Raw genomic sequence first — 22595 nt, forward strand, 5'->3', positions numbered from 1 at the left:
TTTTTTCCAAGAAAAAAACAATTAATAATGTTGGGAATAATTGCTGTTAAAACCGTCGAGTTCTTCCTTCTCTTTGCTATCTGATCCTTTTCTGGCCTCATATTGCTATGAGCTCAGAATTCATAGGATCCCTACAGAGGAGACCATTGCTGAAGGGGGGATATGATGCAGCTCCTTCCTCCCATTAGCCTTCCTTCTGGAGCAGTTTGTTTTGCACTTACTCTTCACATCATGGCTCTGGTAGGAAGAAGCTTAGTGGGTTTGCCCAAGGTCATTGACTTTGGCCACTCTTGGTCTATGACTCTTCTGTGCTCTTTACCCTTCCACCAGGAATTACTTCTGTTGAGAAGTAAGGAGAGTGAGAATTGAATATTGAGGAGAGTCGTGTTTTTGACTGAAACATGCAGAGGCTCAGAACCAAGAGAAGCAGATCTCCACGACACCATCCCAAAACTCGAAAAGTTTCCCACACATGCAGAGAAAAAGAAAATTTAGTGTGAAAAGGAATTCAAGCTTATTGTTTTAGTCCTGCTTGAGTGTTTGGCAGCTGCTCTGGTACATTTAAGCCAATGGACTGTAGGGCAGTGTATATGCAAAATCTCAGAAGGGAAAGAATTTTTTTATAATCTCTTAACAGAATGTTAGATTTAAATGAGAGACTTTGAAACCAATTGCAAGTTTGAAAATAAATTGCTCTAAAACAATTATAATCCTAACATATATCTTGATTATCGGCTACTTTGTTCTGCCCTGTGCTGTTTGGTAAATGTTTGATGAAGCCACAGTTTGCTATTTACTTTTCTTTGATCTCTTCACCAGCTAAATATATTTGTGTTTCTGTTTTCCTTGTGACTTTGCTTTTGTACTATCTGGCGTTGGAATTTTGCTGAATAGGTGAGTTTGACTTTAAGGGGGAGAAAGAAAGGAATGTGGGTGGCCCAGTCTCAAGTAGGTTGTGGTGGAAAGGAAATCCCAGGCTAGTTTTTTTTAAAAATTGGGGTACAGTTTGTATAAAGTCTATAAATTATACACAAACATTAAAAAAATATGCATACATGCATTTAACCACCACTCATGAAAATACATTTTCAGTACCACAGAGGCTCTCTGATGGGCCCTCCCTGACATTACCTGCTCCCAAGAATAACCCTATTCTCATTTTCATCACCATAAGTTGATTTTGTCTGGATAGCTGTGTGCTTTTCACAGAAGACATCATGAACGGTAATGATTGATTGGGAGTAAATTCAAATTTCCTGGGATGACATATAAAACAGTTGTGGTGTGTCCATTGCTACCTAAGGACAAAAAAAATCCCAACAAGTTCCCTTCAGTTCTATACGGTCAGGGGGCAGGGTTTTCTTTTAGGTATCCGTCACCACATAGGAGGTCTAAGTACGCCACATTAAGTCCCACTCTCTTCAAGGGACATCTTAAGAGTGTCCAGGTTGTTCAGATGGTTACGGTCCACAGGCAAAGTACCTGTGGGGTCCACACATACAACTCATCACTGAGTCATTTTCTCTGTGTTCCTAGACCTAAAAAGTTCCCACTCCCACTTTGAAAGATCCCCCAGACCTGGACCCCATCTAGGTCTGTTCTCCATCTCTACTTGTCCCTATCTTAGGGCCAAGCATATTTACTCTTTGGGAACAAAAAAGGTGGAAGGATACATCTATACTTTTCCTGTCTCACACATTGGGTTTTTGTGTCTTTATTTCTGCTCCTGGGCCAGGGGAAGATAATAATGATCTTAGAGATAATTTCATATTAGTGCACATGGATTTGGCTTACTCTTGGACATTTCCATATGATTCCAATTATATAAATGTATCCCAATTGTTCCCATAGTTTAATATTTTGTTCCCATATTTTAATATTTTAAATAATGCTGCATAGATATCTTTGTACATGTCTTTTTTTCATATGTATCAAGAAATATATGGGATAAATTCCTAGAAGGAATTCTGAGTCGAAGATATATACACTTAAAATTTAGTTTTAATGGTGCCAAATTGCTGTCAATAGAGCTAATACCAATTTATACTCTCACCAGCAATGTATGGATATTCATTTTTATACTTGTTGAAAATGTGTTATTAAAATTTTTTGCTTATCGTATTTTTGCCATGCTGAAATTTTAATTGTTATTAATTTGACTTTACCAGTCTTTAATGATTTCCAGATTTTTCAATATATTTAATAAGGCCTACCCTACTCTAAGTCTATAAAAAAATTCTTTCTTGAACTCAGTAAAATAATTCTTTCTTGCTTCTAGTGCTCCATGTTTTTTTATTGTTGTTATTATTTAAAATTTAATGTAGCAAAATTTTATTTTGGTATAAAGGATACCATATAACTTTTTAAAATGGATGGCTAACCTAGTGGTTCCAAAATCATTTACTTAATAATTAAAATTTTCTCCCACTGATGTGTAAGGCCACCTTTATACTACATTACCTAATATATTTATGTCTATTTCTAGGCCTCCTATTCTGTTTCATTCATTGGCCTGTGACTCATACAATAGCAACACATTATTTTAATTGGTAAAGCTTCAAATAAAAATATTATAGTAGTCTTGTTCCCCTCTTATTATTAATTTTATATTTTTCCCAGTGATTTATTTGGCTTATTTTCTTTTTCTATATGCATTTTAGATACACCTTGCTATTTTTTCCAACAAAAATTGTATTTTTATTGGTATTGTACTAACTTTATAGATTTAAATTAGGGAGAATTGCTATCTTCATGTATTGAGTCTTTCTAGTCATGAACTTGGTATTTGTTTTCATATGTTCAGGGTGGTTTCTGTATTCCTTAGTAGTGTTTCAAAATTTTCTTCATATTTCTTGTCAATTTTATTCCCAAGAATTATGTCATGTTTTATTGTTATTGTAAATGGGTCTTCTCTTAATTTGTGTTTTAAAACTGGTTGTTCTTTGTATTAATACATATTAAGGCAATTAATGTTTGTATATTAGTTTTGTTCAAACATTAGTTTAGTTCACATTGCTGAAATCTTTTAGTTATAATTGTTCTGTTCCCTTTAGTTGGATCAATTGATAGGTGATCTATCAATAATAATGCTTACCTCCTCCTTTGCTATTTTCATACCTAATTTCTCCTATTAACTAATTTCTTTGGCTACTATCTCCTCCAGAATAACGTTAGATGATGATAATGGTGAGAGTGGTTATCTTTTGGCTAACATATTTAAATGTGTATAAAATGACCAAAAAGGCTATAAAATATGCTCCTTTAATACTATCACAGAGAATATATTTTTAGGAATGAAATGACAGGAAGTAAAAATGCTATCCTATATGTTTGAATCTTTCAGGTATTGGTTCAAATGAATCTTTTTTTAAAAAAAATATATTTTACTAGAGGCCCGGTGCATGAAAATTCATGCACTGAAGGCGGGGTCCCTCAGCCCAGTCCGGGAGCCCTCAGTGATCAGGGGAAGGTGACGCCCCTATCACACCTCTGCTGCTACCACTGCTGGCAGTGCAAGCCTCGGCCGGCCCTGGTTACCTGAGCCTTGGGTGGCTCTGGGTGGCTGGGCAGCCACCATCCGAGGCTTGCCTGTGCCTTGGGCCAGCCCTGGGTGGCTGGGGCACTGAGAAGACTGGGGGAGTGGGGAGGCAGGTGTGCGGAGCAGCTGGGCCCGCCTGGGGGCGGGCCTGGCTTTACTGCATGCCTGCCACCCCAGTGGGCCTAGGGGACTGGGCACTGCCATCTTGTGGTTGTGGGTGCCACCATCTTTGAGGGCATGGCAGTCAATTAGCATATTCCCTCCTTATTGGCTGCAGTGCTGCCATCTTTGCGATGGCATGAGGGTCAATTAGCATATTACCTCTTTATTAGATAGGATTGATTTTTTACAGAGAGGAAGGGAGAGGGATAGAGAGAAACATTGATGAGAGAGAAATATTGATCAGCTGCCTCCTGCACACCCTACTGGGGATGTGCCCACAACCAAGGTTCATGCCCTTGACCAGAATTGAACCTGGGACTCTTTAGTCTGCAGGCTGACACTCTATCCACTGAGCCAAGCCAGTTAGGGCCAAATGAATCTTTTCAGTGATATCTTTTCTGACCACCTGTTTAAAATTGTACCTCTCCTCCTACCTAGTCTTTCCTAGCCTCCTTCCCTGGCTTATTTTTCTCCATAGCATTAATCACAATTTTCCAAACTATTTCACTTACTTAATTTTATAATGTATGTTTCCCTCCACTGGAAACAATAACGGGAATATTTAAACCTTTTATTGTTAACTGCTATATCTCTGGCACCTAGAACAATGTCTGGCACATAATAAATGAGCAATAAATATTTGGATGGATGAAACTTCTTGCTGTTAATGACATAAATCATGAGGACAGCTGTAGAATTCCAGGACCTTATTATTTACTTTTCCATGACTTATCCCAATTTCAAAAACTTTTAGACTCCACACTTATAGGTTTTGGTTCATAAAGCATGTCAGGTTACATTTTCCCTCTATAGCGATGAATAATAAATAAGTCTTCAAATCCCATGGAACTGGGAAGCTAAGAACATAGTGGTGATAACTGTAAAGAGAATAGGTTGCGGAGAGAAACTAAGATGGCGGCATAGATAAACACCGGGAAATTGTCGCCTCCCACAACAATTGAAAAATACCGCAAAGGACAGAGCAGACATCATCCAGAACAACAGGAAGCCTGGCTGAGTGTAAATTCTACAACTAGAAGGAAAGAAAAGCACACTGAGAGCCAGAGGAGCTGCTGAGGTGAAGTGCAGAGGTACGGCGGCTCGTGCGCACGCGGAAAGGGGGTGGCACCTGAGGACGCGGCTGTTTTTTTTGAATCACAAGCTCCCGACTGCTCTGAACTCCGGTTCCGGGAAGTCTCTGGGGACCCAGGACTCATATGGGGAGAAGCTGGACTGTCGGGCAGCGGGTGAACTTGAGTGCGGCTTTCCCTCAGAGGTGCTTGCAGCAATTATCGGGTAACTGAGACGCGCGACTCCTTAGGAGAATCAGCCATAGCTGCTTTCTCCGCCCTTTGACTCCCTGAGACCCCGCCCCACCCAGGCTGCAGCAGAGGCTTTTGCATGTGAATGTACCTAACTGCAGCCGAGCCAGGCAGACCCGGAACTTCCAAGAGAAGGCCCAAGGCCCCGCAGCGGCTTGCATTGCTTCACAGCTGAGCCTCTTCGTGGCTCCTGCTGTGTGGCCTCAGGCAGAGGATGAATTAGCACCTCCTTAGATCCAGGAGCCACTGTACCCAGTGGTCAGAGGGGGACCATCCAGATTGCAACTCCTCAGATCCATAAGGGACACACTCAGGGAGCAGACTCAGTGAGCACCAAAGCCCCACTGAAGCAAGTCTTGCCCCAGAAGGGTGTCTTCAGCACAGAAGTTCTCCCACTTCAGACACAGCTGATTCTCACAGCCAATTGGCCTGAAGGTCAATTCCTCCCAGTGATCCTACAACAACCAAGGCACCAAGAGTGCACCAAGAGTGTCCACCGCAGGTAACTGGGGAGGCTGAGCCACTGGGCACTACAGGACACCTGGAGCGCAGGGCCACTCTATCAACACAGGGAAGCAGCCAAAATGCGGAGACAAAGAAACAGGTCACAAATGGCAGAAATGGAGGAAAGCAAACGACTGGATATAGAGTTCAAGGCCACGTTTATAAGGTTTTTCAAGAATTTTATGGAAACCGCCGATAAATTTAATGAATCCCTCAATAAGTATAGTGAGACCATGGAGGACATGAAAAAGGACCAACTAGAAATTAAGCATACACTGACTGAAATAAAGAATAATTTACAGAGATCCAGCAGCAGAAAAGAGGATCCCAAGAATCAAGTCAAAGATTTGAAATACAAAGAAACAAAAAATATCCAACTGAAAAAGAAAAAAGAAAAGAGATTCCAAAAATATGAAGATAGTGTAAGGAACCTCTGGGACAACTTCAAGCGTACCAACATCAGAATTATAGGGGTACCAGAAGAAGAGAGAGGGCAAGATATTGAAAACCTTTTTGAAGAAATAATGACAGAAAACTTCCCCTACCTGGTGAAAGAAATGGACTTACAAGTCCAGGAAGCGCAGAGAACCCCAAACAAAAGGAATCCAAAGAGGACCACACCAAGACACATCATAATTAAAATGCCAAGAGCAAAAGATAAAGAGAGAATCTTAAAAGCAGCAAGAGAAAGACAGTCAGTTACCTACAAGGGAGTACCCATACGACTGTCAGCTGATTTCTCAACAGAAACCATGCAGGCCAGAAGAGAGTGGCAAGAAATATTCAAAGTGATGAATAGCAAGAACCTGCAACCAAGATTACTTTATCCAGCAAAGCTATCATTCAGAATAGAAGGTCAGATAAAGAGCTTCACGGATAAGAAAAAGCTGAAGGAGTTCATCACCACCAAACCAGCATTATATGAAATGCTGAAAGGTATTCTTTAAGAAGAGGAAGAAGAAAAAGGAACTCTTACCATTTGCCACAGCATGGATGGAACTGGAGAGCGGATAAATACCACAGGATCTCACTCATGTGTGGAATATAATGAACAACATAAACTGATGAACAAGGACTGATCCAGAGACGGAGAGGCATTGATTGGACTGTCGGGCCTTGGAGGGAAGGTAGGGGAGGGTAGGGGTAAGGGGGAAAGATCAACCAAAGGACTTATATGCAAGCATATAGGCCTAACCAATGGACACGGGCAACGGGGGGGTGAGGGCATGAGCGGGGGGGGGGGGGGGTAGAGGGTAACGTGGGGACAAGGACACATATGTAATATCTTAATCAATAAAAAATATATTAAAAAAAAGAGAGAATAGGTTGCGATTTGAGGCAGCAGGAATCTACACTAATAAAAGAGAAACATGCAAATTGGTGTCACTCTGCTATGCCCACCAGCCAATCAGGATGAGTATGCAAATTAACCTAACAAAGATGGCGGTTAATTTGCATATGCAGGCGCAGAGCGAAGACTGAAGACAGCGTAGAAGGAAGCCAAGTGCTGCAGAAGGGAGCGAAGTGGCGGAGAAGGGAGGAAGCCGAGGTAGTGGAGACGGGAGCGGAGCCGAGGCAGCAGACATGGGAGTGGAGCTGAGGCAGCAGAGATGGGAGGGATCGAGTCAGCGGAGAAGGGAGTGAAGCCTGCCTTGGCTGGCTTCGCTCCAGCTACAGGAAGCCCTTTTCTTGCAGGAATAGGACCACGGAAACCCTATTCTTGCAGGAATCTTTCTGCAATGGGCCTCTAGTCTATATATATATATATATATATATATATATATATATATATATATATATATATATATGTATATATATATGCCAAGCGACTGGAACGACCAGAACGACCATTCGCTATGATGCACACTGTGGCCGACCAACCTCTCATGGCTCCTCCCCCTTGGCCTGCCGGCCCGACCACACCCATGCACCAATTTGTGCACCGAGCCTCTAGTTCCCATATAATTCCCTGACTGGCATCCATTTTGAAGAACAAAATATTTTTCATCTGTTTTGTAGCAAACCCCAAAGTATTTCACTAGAAAGAGACTTCACCAGGAAGATTTGAACACCACAGTACAATCTTAATATTGGTCCAAACAGATGTTCTTTCCTTTGTACCTAATTTACCATAAGAATTAAATACAGTAAAGGTCTTTCACTAAAACCATGAGAGACTTCATTTCTAAAGGAGATGATTTAGACTCAGGATATAACTAGTAAGAAAAAAAAAAGGAAGAAAAGGAGGAAGAGAGGGAGGGAGGGAAAGAGAAAGGTTATGGGATTCAAACAAATTAGCTGGTGAAATTTTGTGCAATTTCTGTTGGAAAATTGTTCTGTTAGCCTCAGTGTGGGAAAGAAAATGAGTTGCTCAGCAGCGACCTCTAAAAGTACAGCAACTAGAAGACGAATTACTGTGTGCTGGCACACTTGCCTGGCTGGTGCTTGGTGGTTGTTTCTTCTGAGTTTTAGTTGTATGTGGTACAGTGTCGATGCCTCTCTTTAATGTTTGCTCACCACAGAATGGGGATTAACCTGAACCTGAGGACATGTAACAAGGTTTAATTCAGAAGTGAAAATTGGGCATCTCTAGCTCAGAAGCTCTCATCACAATTGTGCTATTATTAGCTCCCTGATTAGGCTGAATTTAGACTAGCATTCGTATTTCACCTAATGGGGAAATAGGAGGTTACTGCATTCAGATGGAGGAAATCACGAATGTCAGCCTGCTATTTACAATGTTTTCAGATAAAAATGGCAAGAGTCACATGTTATAATCTTGAAGTGAATGCCAAAGCAGTCTGTTTCCTCCTTGGTATAGCGATTGCTGCTAATGTATTCCTTTCCTTCCTTTCACTCGATCCCAGATAGAAATAAGACAGACCTCTTCCTCTACAGTAAAGGAACTGTAATCTCATCTAGTGTCTCTCATTTCAGAGACAAGATGCCCTTACCATGTGCCCTAAGGTATTTCATAATTTCCAACCTCACTTCTTACTACTTTGCTCTTTATTCGCGTCATAGACTTGCCTCTACTAATCCTTGACTAGGCCAGGCACACTCTTTCTTTTTTTAAAATATGTTTTTATTGATTTGAGAGAGAGAGAAAGGGAGAGGGAGAGATAGAAACATTGATGAGAGACAAACATCAACATCCAGTGGCTGCCTCCTGCACGCCCCCTGGTGAAGATGGAGCCTGTAACCGTGATATGTGCCCTGATGGAACTGAACCAGTGACCTCACAATGCAGGTGTGGAATCTTGTCCCAGGGACTTTGCTCTTGCTAGTCAGTCCGCCTGGGAGGCTTTCCCCCAGACCTTTTCCTGGCTCACTCCAGCATCCTTCAAGTCTCTGCTCAAACATCATCTTATTAAACAGGCTTCATCTGACTACCCTGTCTGAGTAGCATCCCTTTCCTCTTACTTCTGTTTCTCACTATTCCCCTTATTCTGCTTTATGTTTGTTTATTGTTTTTTTAATCCCCACCTGACAAATTATACATTTTTTTATAGTCTGTGTTCCTTCAATAGAATGTAAATTCCACCAGGGCAGGGCCTTTTTTTTTTTTTTTTAAAAAAAAAATGCTGCTATGCTCTCAGTGCCTAGAATGGTATCTGGAAAATGAAGCAGATGCTTGATAAATATTAGTTGAATGAACAAATGAAACTGCTTTAATTTTTCCAGTTTTAATGTACAGGTTTGTTTTTATTTTCTGTAATATACTTAATTCTTCTGTGGCACATGGAGATCTATTTGTCATGTAGCATCAGTAGTCATTTATTTTTGCAAAATGTTTTATAGATATGAACTTTAAAAAAAGATAAATATAATAAGATATGTTTGGAGGTTGCATATAAAGTTGGTTAATGAAAAATGGTCCAGGGTTTCTCAGAGTTTATACTTTTAATTTCTGTTTCTATCTTTTTCTACCTAACTACACTCTATGTTAGGTAGACAAAGATAAAGACCAATAAAAGATGTATGTACCCAACTTTTCATTATCTATGCTAATGAACAAGCTACTTGCTGTAACTATTTTGCTGTGTTTGTTTTTATACTTTTTCTGAGTTAAAGAAGATCAATGTTTAGGTTGAGAGTTTGGTTATAGGACATGTAGGAGAAAAAAGTAAACAAGAAAAAAATGAGCATGGTAGCAGATGGTTTTATTATCTATTCTGCTTAATGATGCCTAAGAATTTGAGAGCGAGATTTGCCATGGATGATGCTCCTCTTATTTTCCCCTACTGCACTTCCTTAGTTGCTTCCAACAAAAATAGACAATTAGGAGTTTTATGTACATTAACAGACAAAAGAATTACTTTCCTGCAATTATACCTAATGACTAAACATATATTATTTAAAAAAATCAGCACATATGTATTTATGTGAATCATGTGTGTGTCTCAGGAAAATGCATGTTCAGATAAAATGTCTTATTTTCATTCCATTATCTGGAAAACCTTGATAAAAAATGGGATTCTAGAAGCTATAAGAAAAAAAAAGATGTATTTTATGTAGAAAAGACGACATGAGAAAAGATTTGGATATAGGAGTGCTATGGTCCCATGAAAGGGTTCTGGAAGTTACTCAACACATTGTGGGCCCTCAAAATGCATCAAACCATCTTTGAATGTACAACTAGTATACATTTATTCACTTATTCTTTATTTAATTACCAGACTTTACCTGAATGCCCACTAGGGGCCAGGAATTTTTCTTTGTTTTGCATTTTAAAATGCAAAGGTGAGTAAATAATAAGACTCTACCATTATGTTGCTCACCACCTACTTAGCAAAAGAGAAATATATTAATCAGTAAGTGTAATTGGATGCTTAGAAATCTATACAAGATATAGGGGAAGTGGTAGAGTTGGCCCCAGGAGGGAACGATCAATTCAAGTTGGGCAGAGTTTGGTGAGGGGAGCATGGAGTAGTGGAATCTAGGAAAGGCTTAAGGAATATATTTTGCATGTCAAGTATGAGTTGGAGTGATGCTTAAAATGTTAATTAGTGCAACAAAATAAAATTAGCTACATTGACATCATCAAAATTGAAAACGTGTACTTCCAAGGACTCTGTCAAGAAAGTAAAAATACAACCCACAGAATGGGAGAAAATTTTTGGCAAGTCATACATATGATAAGGGACCTGTATCTAGAATACATAAAAAACTCCTACAACTCAATAATCATAATAAAAAAATAACCAAACTTAGGAAATGTGCAAAACATCTGAGTAGACATTTCTTCAAAGAAAATATATAAATGGCTTATAAGCGAAATAATGCATATCATTTAGAATGAGGAAAATAAAAAACAAAACCACACTGAGATAATACTTTATACCTACTAAAATGCCTACAATCAGAAAGGCAGAGAATAACAAGTGTTGGTAGGAGTGGATAAATTGGCATCATAGTCACAAGTTCTACTCAAACTAAAGCGGGAATATTGGCATTTCACAAGTTTTATTCACACTATGTTTCTGCAGCATCTCTCCAAGGTTGTAACAAAATGGTGATTTCTGGACCTGCAGTACAGGGCCTGTATACCGGGGTGGGAATCTTGAGAACCATCTTGGACTTTGCCCACCACACGCAGTTTTACTCTGCTCAATTTTCTTTTTATCCATTTGTTCTACTTCCTGGGAGGTTTCATCAACTTTATAATTCCAAATCATGGGTTAAGTGTTTTAAAAATTTTGGCAATCATATTTAACTTCCATGAGTACTTTCATCTTTTATGAATGTTTAAAAATTTTTATTATCTAAGATAGCTTGTATGTAATAACCTCTCATCTCTCTGAGTTTAACTTGTAGTTACATTTTTTTTCATTTTTTTTGTAGTTACATTTTTTAAATTCTGTACCCTGCATTGACTATTTTACCAGAATTTTTTTCCTCCTATTTATCTTTTAGCATCTGACTTTCATGTTGGAGCTGGTCCTTAAATGTGGTGATTCTTGACTGTCCACTCATAATTAAAAATGAGTTACAAAGATGATTGGAAGCTCTGCAGGCTTGTATTTTGGTTGTTTTACTGTGCAGTGATTGGACAGGGACTGAGATGATTACCTCTGATAGTTTGTCCAGAGAAGAATTCTCCAACAGGGACAACTAACTGTCAGTATTCTGGGAGCTGAATGGAGGGAGGGGTTCTGAGTTTCATAATTCAGTGTGCATATTTTCATCTAATCCTCTTGCTTTCAGTATGGACCCTCATCTCTGCCTATAGCAGAGGCACAGCTGTTTTAATGTCAGGTGAGTAAAGCTTTCTTCAGCCAAGGAGTTCCTGCTTATATAGGTTGAGGAAGGGTATCTTGAGATTTAACTTTCTAATAAAAACTTTCAACTAATGTTTCTGTTTCAGCCACACTGAGAGACAAATACAAGATTAGTGGGGCATAAAGCTTATAATTTAGGGCTTCCCCTTAAAGAAAAATAATACAAAATTAATTATTGGACTTTGGCAGAGCCTGTGTAAGTGATTAAATTTGATTGATGTCACTTCTCTCTTTTATTTTCCTATGTACTAGTGCCTTCAGTTTTGCAGTGCTCTGGGTGGAGAATGGAATGCTTTCTGTGCAGCTACTTTAATATCTGCTCAGTTAAATCAGTTGCACTTGTCCATCCACTTTCTACCTTTAGTTATTTTGTTAACATTTCTTTATCTCCTATTATTATTTTTTTCAATGATCTCTGAATTTTTTATTGGCCTCTTGCCTAACAAGGGGTGCCCCACTTCTGCTGCCTCAATGTCTCAGAACTTTGGTGTCACTGACCTCAGTTTGCCACCCACAATCCTGCAAGGGTGGTCTTTTGCGTAGGTTGCATGGAGTTGCTGCATCATCAAGAGAAAAGTCGTCATCAAGAGAAAAGTCCTCCCTTTTCCCAGCAGGCAGAGGTAGGCGGCAATCTCTGACTCCAGCTGGACCTAGATGTTCAGCAGACCCTCTGCCTGGGTCTGGGCCAGCTAACTCTGGGTGCAGCAGGATCCCATTGAATTGTTCCATCTGCATGGCATAGCATGTCTCCACTTCCCTCAGGCTGTTCTCCAAACTTGCCTTCAGATTTTTTCAGAGTCTAGGTCAATCTCCAAGGACTGGATCAGATATCTCAACTCTGTATCATGTTAGCGGTCTGCGAGGTGACCACTGTGGTGCTCTCCCCAGTCTGTTGGGACCAATGCTTGTCTAGCTTTTCTCAGTTCTTCCAAGCCAGCTTGTCATATTGGACCTGGATGTGCGCCATGATCTTGCTCAGGTCCTGAGATTTGGGGCATTCAACTCCATGGTCACCCAGAGTTGGCAGTCTGGTTTGGTAGACCATTTACTTCTTCCTCATGGTTCTTCTACATGAGGAATAGCTCCTCCACGATAGCCTCGATCTCTGTCTCCAGCGGCAGCTGAGTGACATTGGTGTCATCAGTGACTTTTCAGAGCCCATTGATGTCACTCTCCACAGACTGGCACATAGTCAGCTATGTCTCATACTTGACTCTGAAATCATCAGCAGCAATTTGGGCATTGTCAAACTGCAGAATGATGCAAGCACTGTCCCTAGAACTTGCAAAGACCTTAGCCCTTAGTTCCTCAATGGTCTTGAAATAATGCCACAGTCTCTGACCGAGGTCCCTCTTTTTCCACGTGTTCCCGGAATTTGCTCTTCAGCTTCTGATTATCAGCCTCCAGGCTTCTTACCCTCTCCAGATAGGAGGCCAGGCTGTCATTCAGGCATTGCATAATCTCCTTCTCACTCTGGATGCTCCCTATCCCCTCCAGACTCCCCTGCCATTCCCACAGCCAGGCCCAGGACCTCCAGCTGCCCTGCACTCTGGTGGACTGAGACGTGGAAATCTGGGAGCCCAATCCCCTGCATAGACACTGTCTGCGCTGCTGGCTGGCTGGGCCTGGTCGCCAGGCATGGAGCCCAGGTTCTGGTAGTTTGTGGAGAAGCTGGAGCAGGTGCTGAAGCAGGGAGGAAGGCGAGAGGCCAAGACTCAGGTTTGAGCAGTAATGAGTGCCAGGTCCGTGACTCAAGTTATATGCCCATATTATTTTTGTCATTTTTCTTGTGAGTTTTTAGGAGGAAGCAAAGAAAAATCTATCAAATTTAACCAGAGCTTCTATAAACTATGTTTAGAGTTGGGAGAAATCATCCAGTTCAGGGATCCTTAGCCTGGATTTTAGGAGGTCTTTTCCCCAAATTATACTCAAAAGTTTGTATGGAAGTCTTGTGTCTATTTTCCTGGGAAGAAGATCTATAGCTCATCAGATTCTCAAAAGTTAACATCCCTGATATTCACAGTTGAGGACATTGTGATTAATAGAGACAAGGTCAGACATCTCCTTGATTCTATGTGCCTGACAATACAAAAGCCTTGGTTCCTAGTATAGAGGTCATCTAAGGGAAGAATTTTCTAAGCTAAGAGCTTTCTGACTCTGGTTGTCCTCAGCACACTCTAGAGTATATAAATATGGACATGGGCAGAATCTTTGCTCTTCCCCACTTGAAGGTCTTCTCCCTCATTTAATGATAGCTTTGTCTTCCATTGTGGGGAAATCATTTTCCTTGAGAGAATGATGTCCATGGTTGTAAATAAAGTAGGAGGATCTCAACTTGTACCTTACATGTGTTTATCCCACATTTAGCCATTCTGGGAGATTCAGGTCTCAGGCTTCACTAAATTTGCAAGACCTCCAGGAGTCTATCTACATAGCAGCCTGAGCAACCCACTAAAGCAGTGGTTCTCAACCTTCTGCCCCTTTAAATATAGTTCCTCATGTTGTGACCCAACCATATTATTTTCGTTGCTACTTCATAACTGTAATGTTGCTACTGTTATGAATCATAATGTAAATATCTGATATGCAGGATAGTGTTAGGCGACCCCTGTGAAAGGGTCGTTCGACCGCCAAAGGGGTCGCGGCCCACAGGTTGAGAACCGCTGCACTAAAGGAATAGAGGCAGCCTGAGGTTGGGTCAAGGCATTCTTCATTCCGCTCTTAAGAATTAAGACTGAAGGCATTAAAAGTTATTTCCTACTTTGGTGGAATGATGCCATACTGTTTGTTCTTTGACAGCTTCAGGATGCTTCTATAGCCAAGGAGAGAGTCTCAGAGGACTTGGCAGTCACCTTAGGGAGCCAGGAAAGCAGGAAAATGGTGTTTATTATTCGGTAGCTGGGAGAAATGTAATCACTGCTTGTGAGATACCTCCTAGGGAGGGGAGGAGATGTTTGGGGTCTTACAATTGTGAGGCATTCCTATTGCAAGCCTCTTATTTGGTTGAGGAAACATGGAACATATTTGCAATGTGTAAGGGCACCTGTGGCTACCGAAGGGGCATGTGCTTTTGGGCTTTGAATTTCAGGTATGCTACCTCATTAAACAGAATGATCTCCAAGCATCATCCAACCCTCAATCCTTTGATGATGAGATTTGAATTTCACCAACAGGAAATACAATGATTTACTTGTGGATCATTTTCCACAGGACAAGGCTACCAACAAGTCATCTTATGTTACTATCTGGAGACAGACTCCCTTGTGGGAAAAGTCTTCATTTTAATCAGTAAGGAGGTATGAAGTGTGAGGACTATGGGGCTCTGTCCCCCCACAACCTAGAAATGCTGATGAGCAGTTCTTTTGCATATATTATATGCTGCCAGCAACAGCCCTCTCTGGGGGATTAATATATTGATCAGCCTGCTGGAAGGGGTAGTGACCTCCCCAGTGGGAGAAGTCTGGCTAATGCCTTCGTTTCTCTGACAGCAAGTCCAGAAGGAATCTGTTGCCAGGAATCGAAGGTAGTTGTTGCCGTGACAGCAGAGTGCAGCATGCGTGTGTCTCTCCCAGTCCCCATGTGACCCTTTGCTGTGACGCTTGTGTGTTTAAACCTGCGTAAGACTCAGGAAGGTAGAGACAGCCCATGTGTGTCCCATGTGCCCTCTACAGGAGTCTGAGCTGGGCCCTCTAGGGTCAGTGTGCTCTTTCCCTTTGCTGCACTCTGAGAAGTCAACTGATGGGACCTCTTAAGCCAGAGGGGAACTCAGGGAAGACAGCATGATTCCTGAGATGGGCAAAGTGCTGGGTAAGTAAGGGCAGTTACACTTTCAACAAACCGGTTGTCTAAAATGCTTCTCAACATTGGGCACGTGTACGAAGATGACTATCTTCCCTTTCCAAGCAGCCATATATGTTGCTGACAAGTCTCAACATCTCATTTGAATTATCTCAGATGTTTCTATTCCTCCTGTCTTTCTCATTCACATTATTTGTTGTTTCTTCATATAATCAAACTAGCGGCCCAGTGCTCGAATTTGTGCATGGGTTGGGTCCCTCAGGGTGGCCATTGGGAATCGGGCCGAAACTCGCAGAGCAACGCCGCCTGCTGCTTCTGTCTACCGCTCCGCTCATCCCAGCTCCCCTGCACCTGCAGCAGGCTCATGCCCAATTAGTCCTGATCAGGAGAGCCCTGCATCTGGTGCCCGTCCTGAGGAGGGGGAGGTTGGGTCGTGATTGGCCTTCTAGGTGGGCTGTGGGACACCCTTGCTGGCCCAGGATCTGGATCCATCCCGCTGACGTTTGCGCTGGTTGTTGGGAGTCACCAGGCGGCCACTTATATGTTATTTCTTCCTTATGGAGTGTCTAGGGAGGGGAAGCGGCTATGGTGCCCAAGGCTGACTTCCAGGAGGCCAGAGGCACTGTTGGGGATCATGCCGGTGGTGCCGGTCTCTCAGTGCCTGGCCTGTTCTCTGGAGATTGGAACTGCAGGCCTACTGAGGGAGTGAGTGGCTGCTGCCAGGCTGGTGGGCCACTGGGACGGATGGGTCAGTCAGCTAAGCGGCGCTCCCATTGTAGGAGCACACTGACCACCAGGGGGCAGTTCCTGCATTGATCATCTCTCCCCTGGTGGTCAGTGCACATCATAGCAACTGGTCGACCAGTTGTGCGGTCGTTTGGTCGCTTAAGCTTTTATATATATAGATGCTTAGTAAGCTGAGGATTGCTTGTGTGATGGATTTCTAAGCGTTCAGGAATGAGTGGGGGGCATTCTTAGATTTGAGGTTGACTCTGTGGTCACTGTTGTTCAGCTCCTCTTTCCACCTGGATTTATACACATAGCCATCCTGCTGGAGGCGCTTTATCACCTCTCCTCTTATACCACCAAGCTTCAGGCTAAAATTTTACTTATTACACAAAGTTCCATTGAAAACAGGCTCCAGGATTAGGTTTCTCTTTGCTTATAATTGAAGAGATTGTTATTATGACATATTCATAAGTGGATATATTTGACCATTTGCAGATTCTTCCTCCCTCCGGTCCTTCTCCATTCTTTCTTTTCTTAATCAAAAATCCGTATCTCAGAGGGATGCAAAAACACTGGGAAGAAGCATCTAATTCAACTGTGTTTTATTTCATTATGTTTCCTCTGAAGCACAAATCTTTCATAGCCATGCTGTCTTTCACAGCAGCAAGTTATGGTGACTTGGACATAGCCTTCTCCCTCCCCTCCTGGGAGCCCCAAAACGTCTCAGTTACTCTGCACCCCACCTACCCATGACGGTTCTTGTAGAGTTCCCTTTCTCCACACAGTTGTGGAAATTCCCACACAAGATGCTTTTAATTTACCCACGCAGAGACCGGGCTAGAGTTCACTACGGGGGCTTCCAAGACTGGTTGCCAGAGCTGCCAGGCCTGGAGCTGTGCTGCTGCTACCGCAGTCTAGCTGCAGATCCCAGCCACGGCCCGGGTGCTGCTGCGGCATCGGTGCCAGCATGCCACAGAGGTGCGGTTCTCAGGCACCTCAGCCGCTGGCACTTTTGCAAAATGAGAAAAAGAGTGCTTTTTTGCAATAAGCGTTCTAGAACAGGCTTGGTTAGCCTGCAAGCACAGTAAGTTAGACATACCGTGCTTTCTTCCGAGTCGAACTGCATTGCTTCTGCTGCAGCTAGGACTTCCACCTGGAACTTAGTTGGAGCTCTGATCTTGCAGCTGCCTTGAGCCTGGTAAGCTGGGACTTCGCTGCCACCAATGCCTTGTCATTTGAGATCCCTGCTAATATTTTGGCCAATGTTTTTGAGGATTAAAAAAACCTAGAATGTTTCTTTCTTTAGTTTTGGAAATGGTGGGAAGGTCTGTACCCAGAATTTCCAAGTTGTGTGATAGCTGTTAATTCCCAGGCACAGGGCTCAGACAAGCTGCTGGGATGCTTTGGGTTCTGCTCTCAGCTACTAACATTCACTGCCTTCCAACCCTCAGGTCCTTTGTCTGAATTACTGCACCAGATACCTTGCTCCCTTTGGTAAATTTTCTGTTGTCTCTCATATATCTCATTTTATTTGAGGTACCCCCAACTAATCAGACATGGTTGTATAGGTATGAAACCTAGTTGAGGTCAGGATTCAGTTATTTTCCCAGGAGGACCTGCGGTCTCAAGGAATGCAGTTTATGCTAAGAGATCCTGTGTTTGTGGGAGGGATGAAGGCTGGCGGGGCTCCTCATTGTCCCTAAGTTGGATGTATTTGAGGCTCAGTTCTAGCCCAGATAGGCTGTGCATTTCAGCCAGTTATAGCTCAGGTCCCAAATATTTTATTTGCCTGTAGCTCTCCCACCCTCAGTACACAGTCCTCTCTTCTCCCTTTCTCCTCCCAGGCCTATCTAACCATCACTTTGACATCTCCTCCTCCCCAACAGGCCTGCTCAGAACAGCCACCAGACTGCTCCATGTTCTTTGCGTTTCTCAGTGATTGGTCCATCTCTTTCCCATGGCCTTCTTTCATTTTCCTCAGAAAGAGAGTGTAAATTATGTATAAATACATTTCATACTTCACAATACATATTACCTATTTCTCACAACGTTTCCCACCTCAGTTGTGCAGTTGAAATGATCATTTATTTCAAACATTCAGGAATCTATAGAAACTAATATAACTGGTGCCTACATTGAACAAATGTGTAAATATTTGGCCAACTTTGCTTCAGATATTTTAAAATAAATCCAACGTTACAAGGTCTAGTCGAAGTCCTCTACTTCTCCCCAGCTCATAATTCCTAAAGTCCCCCAGAAGTAATGATTCCTGAGATACATTTCATTCCTTCCCACCAATGTTTTATGCATTTTGTTTACATGTGTGTATCCATATCTATGCATAATATTACTTTATGGATTTAAAAAGAAAATGAGTGATATTAAGTATACAGCATATTCCAAGTTAATTTCTTCATTGAAACTTGTTTTTCATATTTTTTTTATGTTGATCCATTAGATGTAATTTATTTTAGCTGTTATAAAGATCACATTTGAGAATACACTACAATTGATATATCTATTTTCAATTGACATGTCAAATAGCTACTTTGGGCCCAGCTGGCATAGCTCAGTGGTTGAGCATTAACCTATGAACCAGGAAGTCACAGTTCAATTTCCGGTCAGGGCATATGCCCGGGTTGTGGGTTTGATCCCAAGTGTGGGATGTGCAGGAGGCATCTGATCAATGATTTCTTCTCATCATTGATATTTCTATGTCTCTCTTCCTCTCCTTTCTTCTCTGAAATCAATAAAATATATATATATTTAAAAATAGCTACTTTGAAAAAGAAACTTCCTTTTTCCCACTCTTCTAACTTTTGTCTTATTACTTCTGAAAAATGTAATTATTACTTCCTGATTCTGATTATTGGTTCAATTCTAGAAGCCTTCTTACCTTATTGGGCTTACTTCAATGTGGAAGGAAGTAAATTGATACATAAACTAAAAGACAAGCAGATTAAGGATGGGAAAGGGGTACAAAATTGTAACTCCGAAATGATGACTTGAAGGTGCTCGAAGGGCTTACATAAGATTCATAAAGATGCTGTGGCTGATTCAGCAAGAGCACAGGGCTCTGGAGTATGACAGCACAAGCTGAATTCTAGTGCCAATCTTTTCTAGCCTATGGATTTAGCAATTTTCTCTAACTCTCTAAAAACTTTCTTAATCTCAAGTCATGGAGTGTTTATAGAATTGTTTTTTTTTTAAAAAATATATTTTTACTGATTTCAGAGAGGAAGGGAGAGAAAGGGGAGGTAGAAACATCAATGATGAGAGGGAATCATTGATCGGCTGCCGCCTGCACGCCCCACACTGGGGATTGAGCCCAAAACCCAGGCATGTGCCATTGACTGGAATCAAATCTGGGACCTTTCAGTCTGCAGGCTGACACTCTATGTGCATTGAGTGCACATAGAGCCAAATCCATTTGTACTTTTTGTTTTGCATTGAGCCAAACCAGCTGGGGCTATAGAATTGTTTTGAGAATTAAATGAAGTAATTCATATAAGGCTTGTAGTACAGTGCCTGGCACAAGCTAAGTTTGCTGCTCATATTGGTTATGAGTAATAGTTATTACTTACTTCAATGCAGATATCTCTAATTTGGTAGTGTGATCCAAGTGAGGACCTACCTCTGCTTTTTGGCTGGAGTGCTCCCTCTCTTTATTATGTGGCTTAAGGAGGGATAGAGAGCGAATTACTGTAAGCTCTTATAAACTCAAGCTCATATAGAAGATCCGCTCCCCTCTTCTGTTTCAAAGGCAAGATAGATTTTTGGATGTCTTGAGAATTCAGTATTAATTCAAGGGAATTATTCAATATCCTAACATCTTCTAAGGACATTATCAATATTAGGATATAAAGATTATGTTGAAATATATTCTATAAAAATAACTTCAATAATTCCACTACATTTACTGTTGTTTAAGATGGTATTTTCAGATGTATGTTTTAACTTATCCAAGGTGTGCATGAACCTATTCAACTATTTGTTTAAACCCATCTCTGAATGAAAATCTTTATTAGAAATGAAACATGTTTATATGCAGATAAAGGTAGGAATATACTATCAGGTTCAGGGGAAACCTTATGGCTTGAGAGATTTCAGTAACTCCATTTTCATTCTCATAATACCTGTCTTGTACAACTGCTCCTTGAAGGCATTATTTAGCCAAATACATGTATGCTATTGAAAGAGATAAGCTTTGTCCTTTGCTGCGAAAAATGCTCAGGCTACAAGTAGAATGGGAACCTTTTCAGAGTGGCTTTGTCTTTCCAATTCTCAAATAATTCGTAGGTCTTACTCACAAATTGGTTATTTCAAATGGCTCTATCAAGACAAAAACAGTGGCTGTGATGCTTACAGCCAGAGAGACAGAAGGAAGTGGTGCCAAACTGGGGTGCTGAACACAAGGCAAATTCACACAGACGGCTGTTCATTGTGGAAATATTTTGAACAGTGATGCACTAATCCTGAGGATGAACGGAGGGGGTGTGTTGGTTAAGCCCCAAACTCTCAGGTAGCCAGCAGTGGGTCATGGCCCTCTCTCAGTCAGTCTGAGTTCTCGTTCTCTTTATTCTCTGGACATTCTGAAATTTTCATTTCTTTCACAGGGATAGGAAAGAAAGAGATAATGAGCTTTGGGAAATACTGCATATCTCTGTTAGGACGAGGCTCCTAATACTAGTTTTGTACCTGTTTTCCCAAACTGCTTTATGCAAAGACTTTCCCACATATAATAATGGCTATATAACAACTAAGATACATGCTTTTTATTCACTGCATTTGTACAAAAACTATTAAATCCTCAAGGACTACCTGTGGCTACATGTAGAACTACTCAGTAAGGAAATATAAAGGTGATCTTCATTAAGGGATACAAGATAATGTAAATGGGAACTGGCAGTGTGTAAATAAGGATAATACGGCCATGATTTCTACACTGAGACCAATTTTCAGTATGAGTTTTTCCTTAGATAATTCAGATAGTTATGGTTGATGGATTTAAAATAAATTTATATTTCAATGGGAATCTTTTTTCCTACATTTTCTTATAGAGACTTTTTCATTTTGACAAAATAAATATTTGTATTTATATATTTCAAATTGCAGCTAGAGGTTAGGAGTAGATAGCCTTATAAGAGTTCTTACAGAGATTTGCTGAGACAGATTTCCTACATGCTTTCTAAGGAGAAATCTTTGACTTTTGTTATTTTGCCAGTTAATGGAATAATAGTGTAGAAATCTAAAAATAGTATGCCAAGAATAGATCCTGAAAAGGGGGCAAGAAGAGAAGAAATGAAGAGATTCTCATATGAATTTAGATATCATGAGGTATCATACTCTCGATAAAAATTTTTATATTGTTTGAGACTCCCCAAGTAATTGTGATTTTTCTTCTTACAGATATCTCTACGTGTCTCATAACCTCCCTGGCTGTAACCCTGAGCACCGATGCTTGACCTACTGTAAGTCAAAAAGTCATATATGGGGAAGAAAATCAGCTTTGCATTTTAACCCCTTCCCTGAGCTTTAATTAAAAAAGATTTAAATCATAAACAGTTAGAAATGGAAAGACCTTTGTTTCTGTAAGCAAATGTCTGACCTTGTTCTAAATTGATAAACTGCATATGTCTAGCTTTATTAATTTAAAATCCAAACTAGTGATACTGGTTGGTACTTAATACATAATTGCTGTTGTTGATGATGAATATAGGCAAGAAAAGAGTGTGGAGATGCATTTTTTCCCTTTTGTGGCTTGCTAGTAAAAATTTCCTTTCCAAACCATTGTAGAGTGACTCTATTTGTAGGTCTTTTAAAAAAATGTATATTTTTATTGATTTTAGAGAGGAAGGGAGAGGGAGAGAGGGATAGAAACATCAGTGATGAGAGAGAATCATTGATCAGATGCCTCCTGCGTGCCCCCTGCTGGGTATGGAGCCCACAACTGGTGACCTCCTGGTTCATAGGTCAATATTCAACCACTGAGCCACACAGGCTGGGCTATTTGTAGGTCTTAGAACAGTGGGTCAATTATGCATCCCATTATAATTGGGTCTACACATAGTTTTTATCTTCACATGGAAACAAACTGAAGAGAAGTATGGGACACCATTCAGAATTGTTGGCAATTTTAATTGTTAAAAAAAAAAGAAGTCACAAAAGCAGGAGAACAAAGGCCTTATCCTGGCTGATTAGATGATTTAACTAGCAGTTGGTGTTGGCACAAAAAGTCAGCCAAACTGTTAAAAAATTCTC

General features: G+C 41.0%; 1 protein-coding gene across 1 annotated transcript in view; it reads left to right on the forward strand.

The window, feature by feature from the left end:
• SLC4A4 (solute carrier family 4 member 4) overlaps nucleotides 1–22595 on the forward strand; it is a 440882-nt gene that overhangs the window by 23050 nt on the left and 395237 nt on the right. The window contains exon 5 of the mRNA XM_036335845.1: nucleotides 21744–21805. Coding sequence (XP_036191738.1) covers nucleotides 21792–21805 — 14 coding nt within the window. The 5' untranslated portion in view covers nucleotides 21744–21791. The remainder of the gene's footprint in view (nucleotides 1–21743; nucleotides 21806–22595) is intronic.

Source organism: Myotis myotis, unplaced genomic scaffold (genome assembly GCF_014108235.1).
Source record: "Myotis myotis isolate mMyoMyo1 unplaced genomic scaffold, mMyoMyo1.p scaffold_m19_p_1, whole genome shotgun sequence".
NCBI classification, from domain to species: Eukaryota; Metazoa; Chordata; class Mammalia; order Chiroptera; family Vespertilionidae; genus Myotis; species Myotis myotis.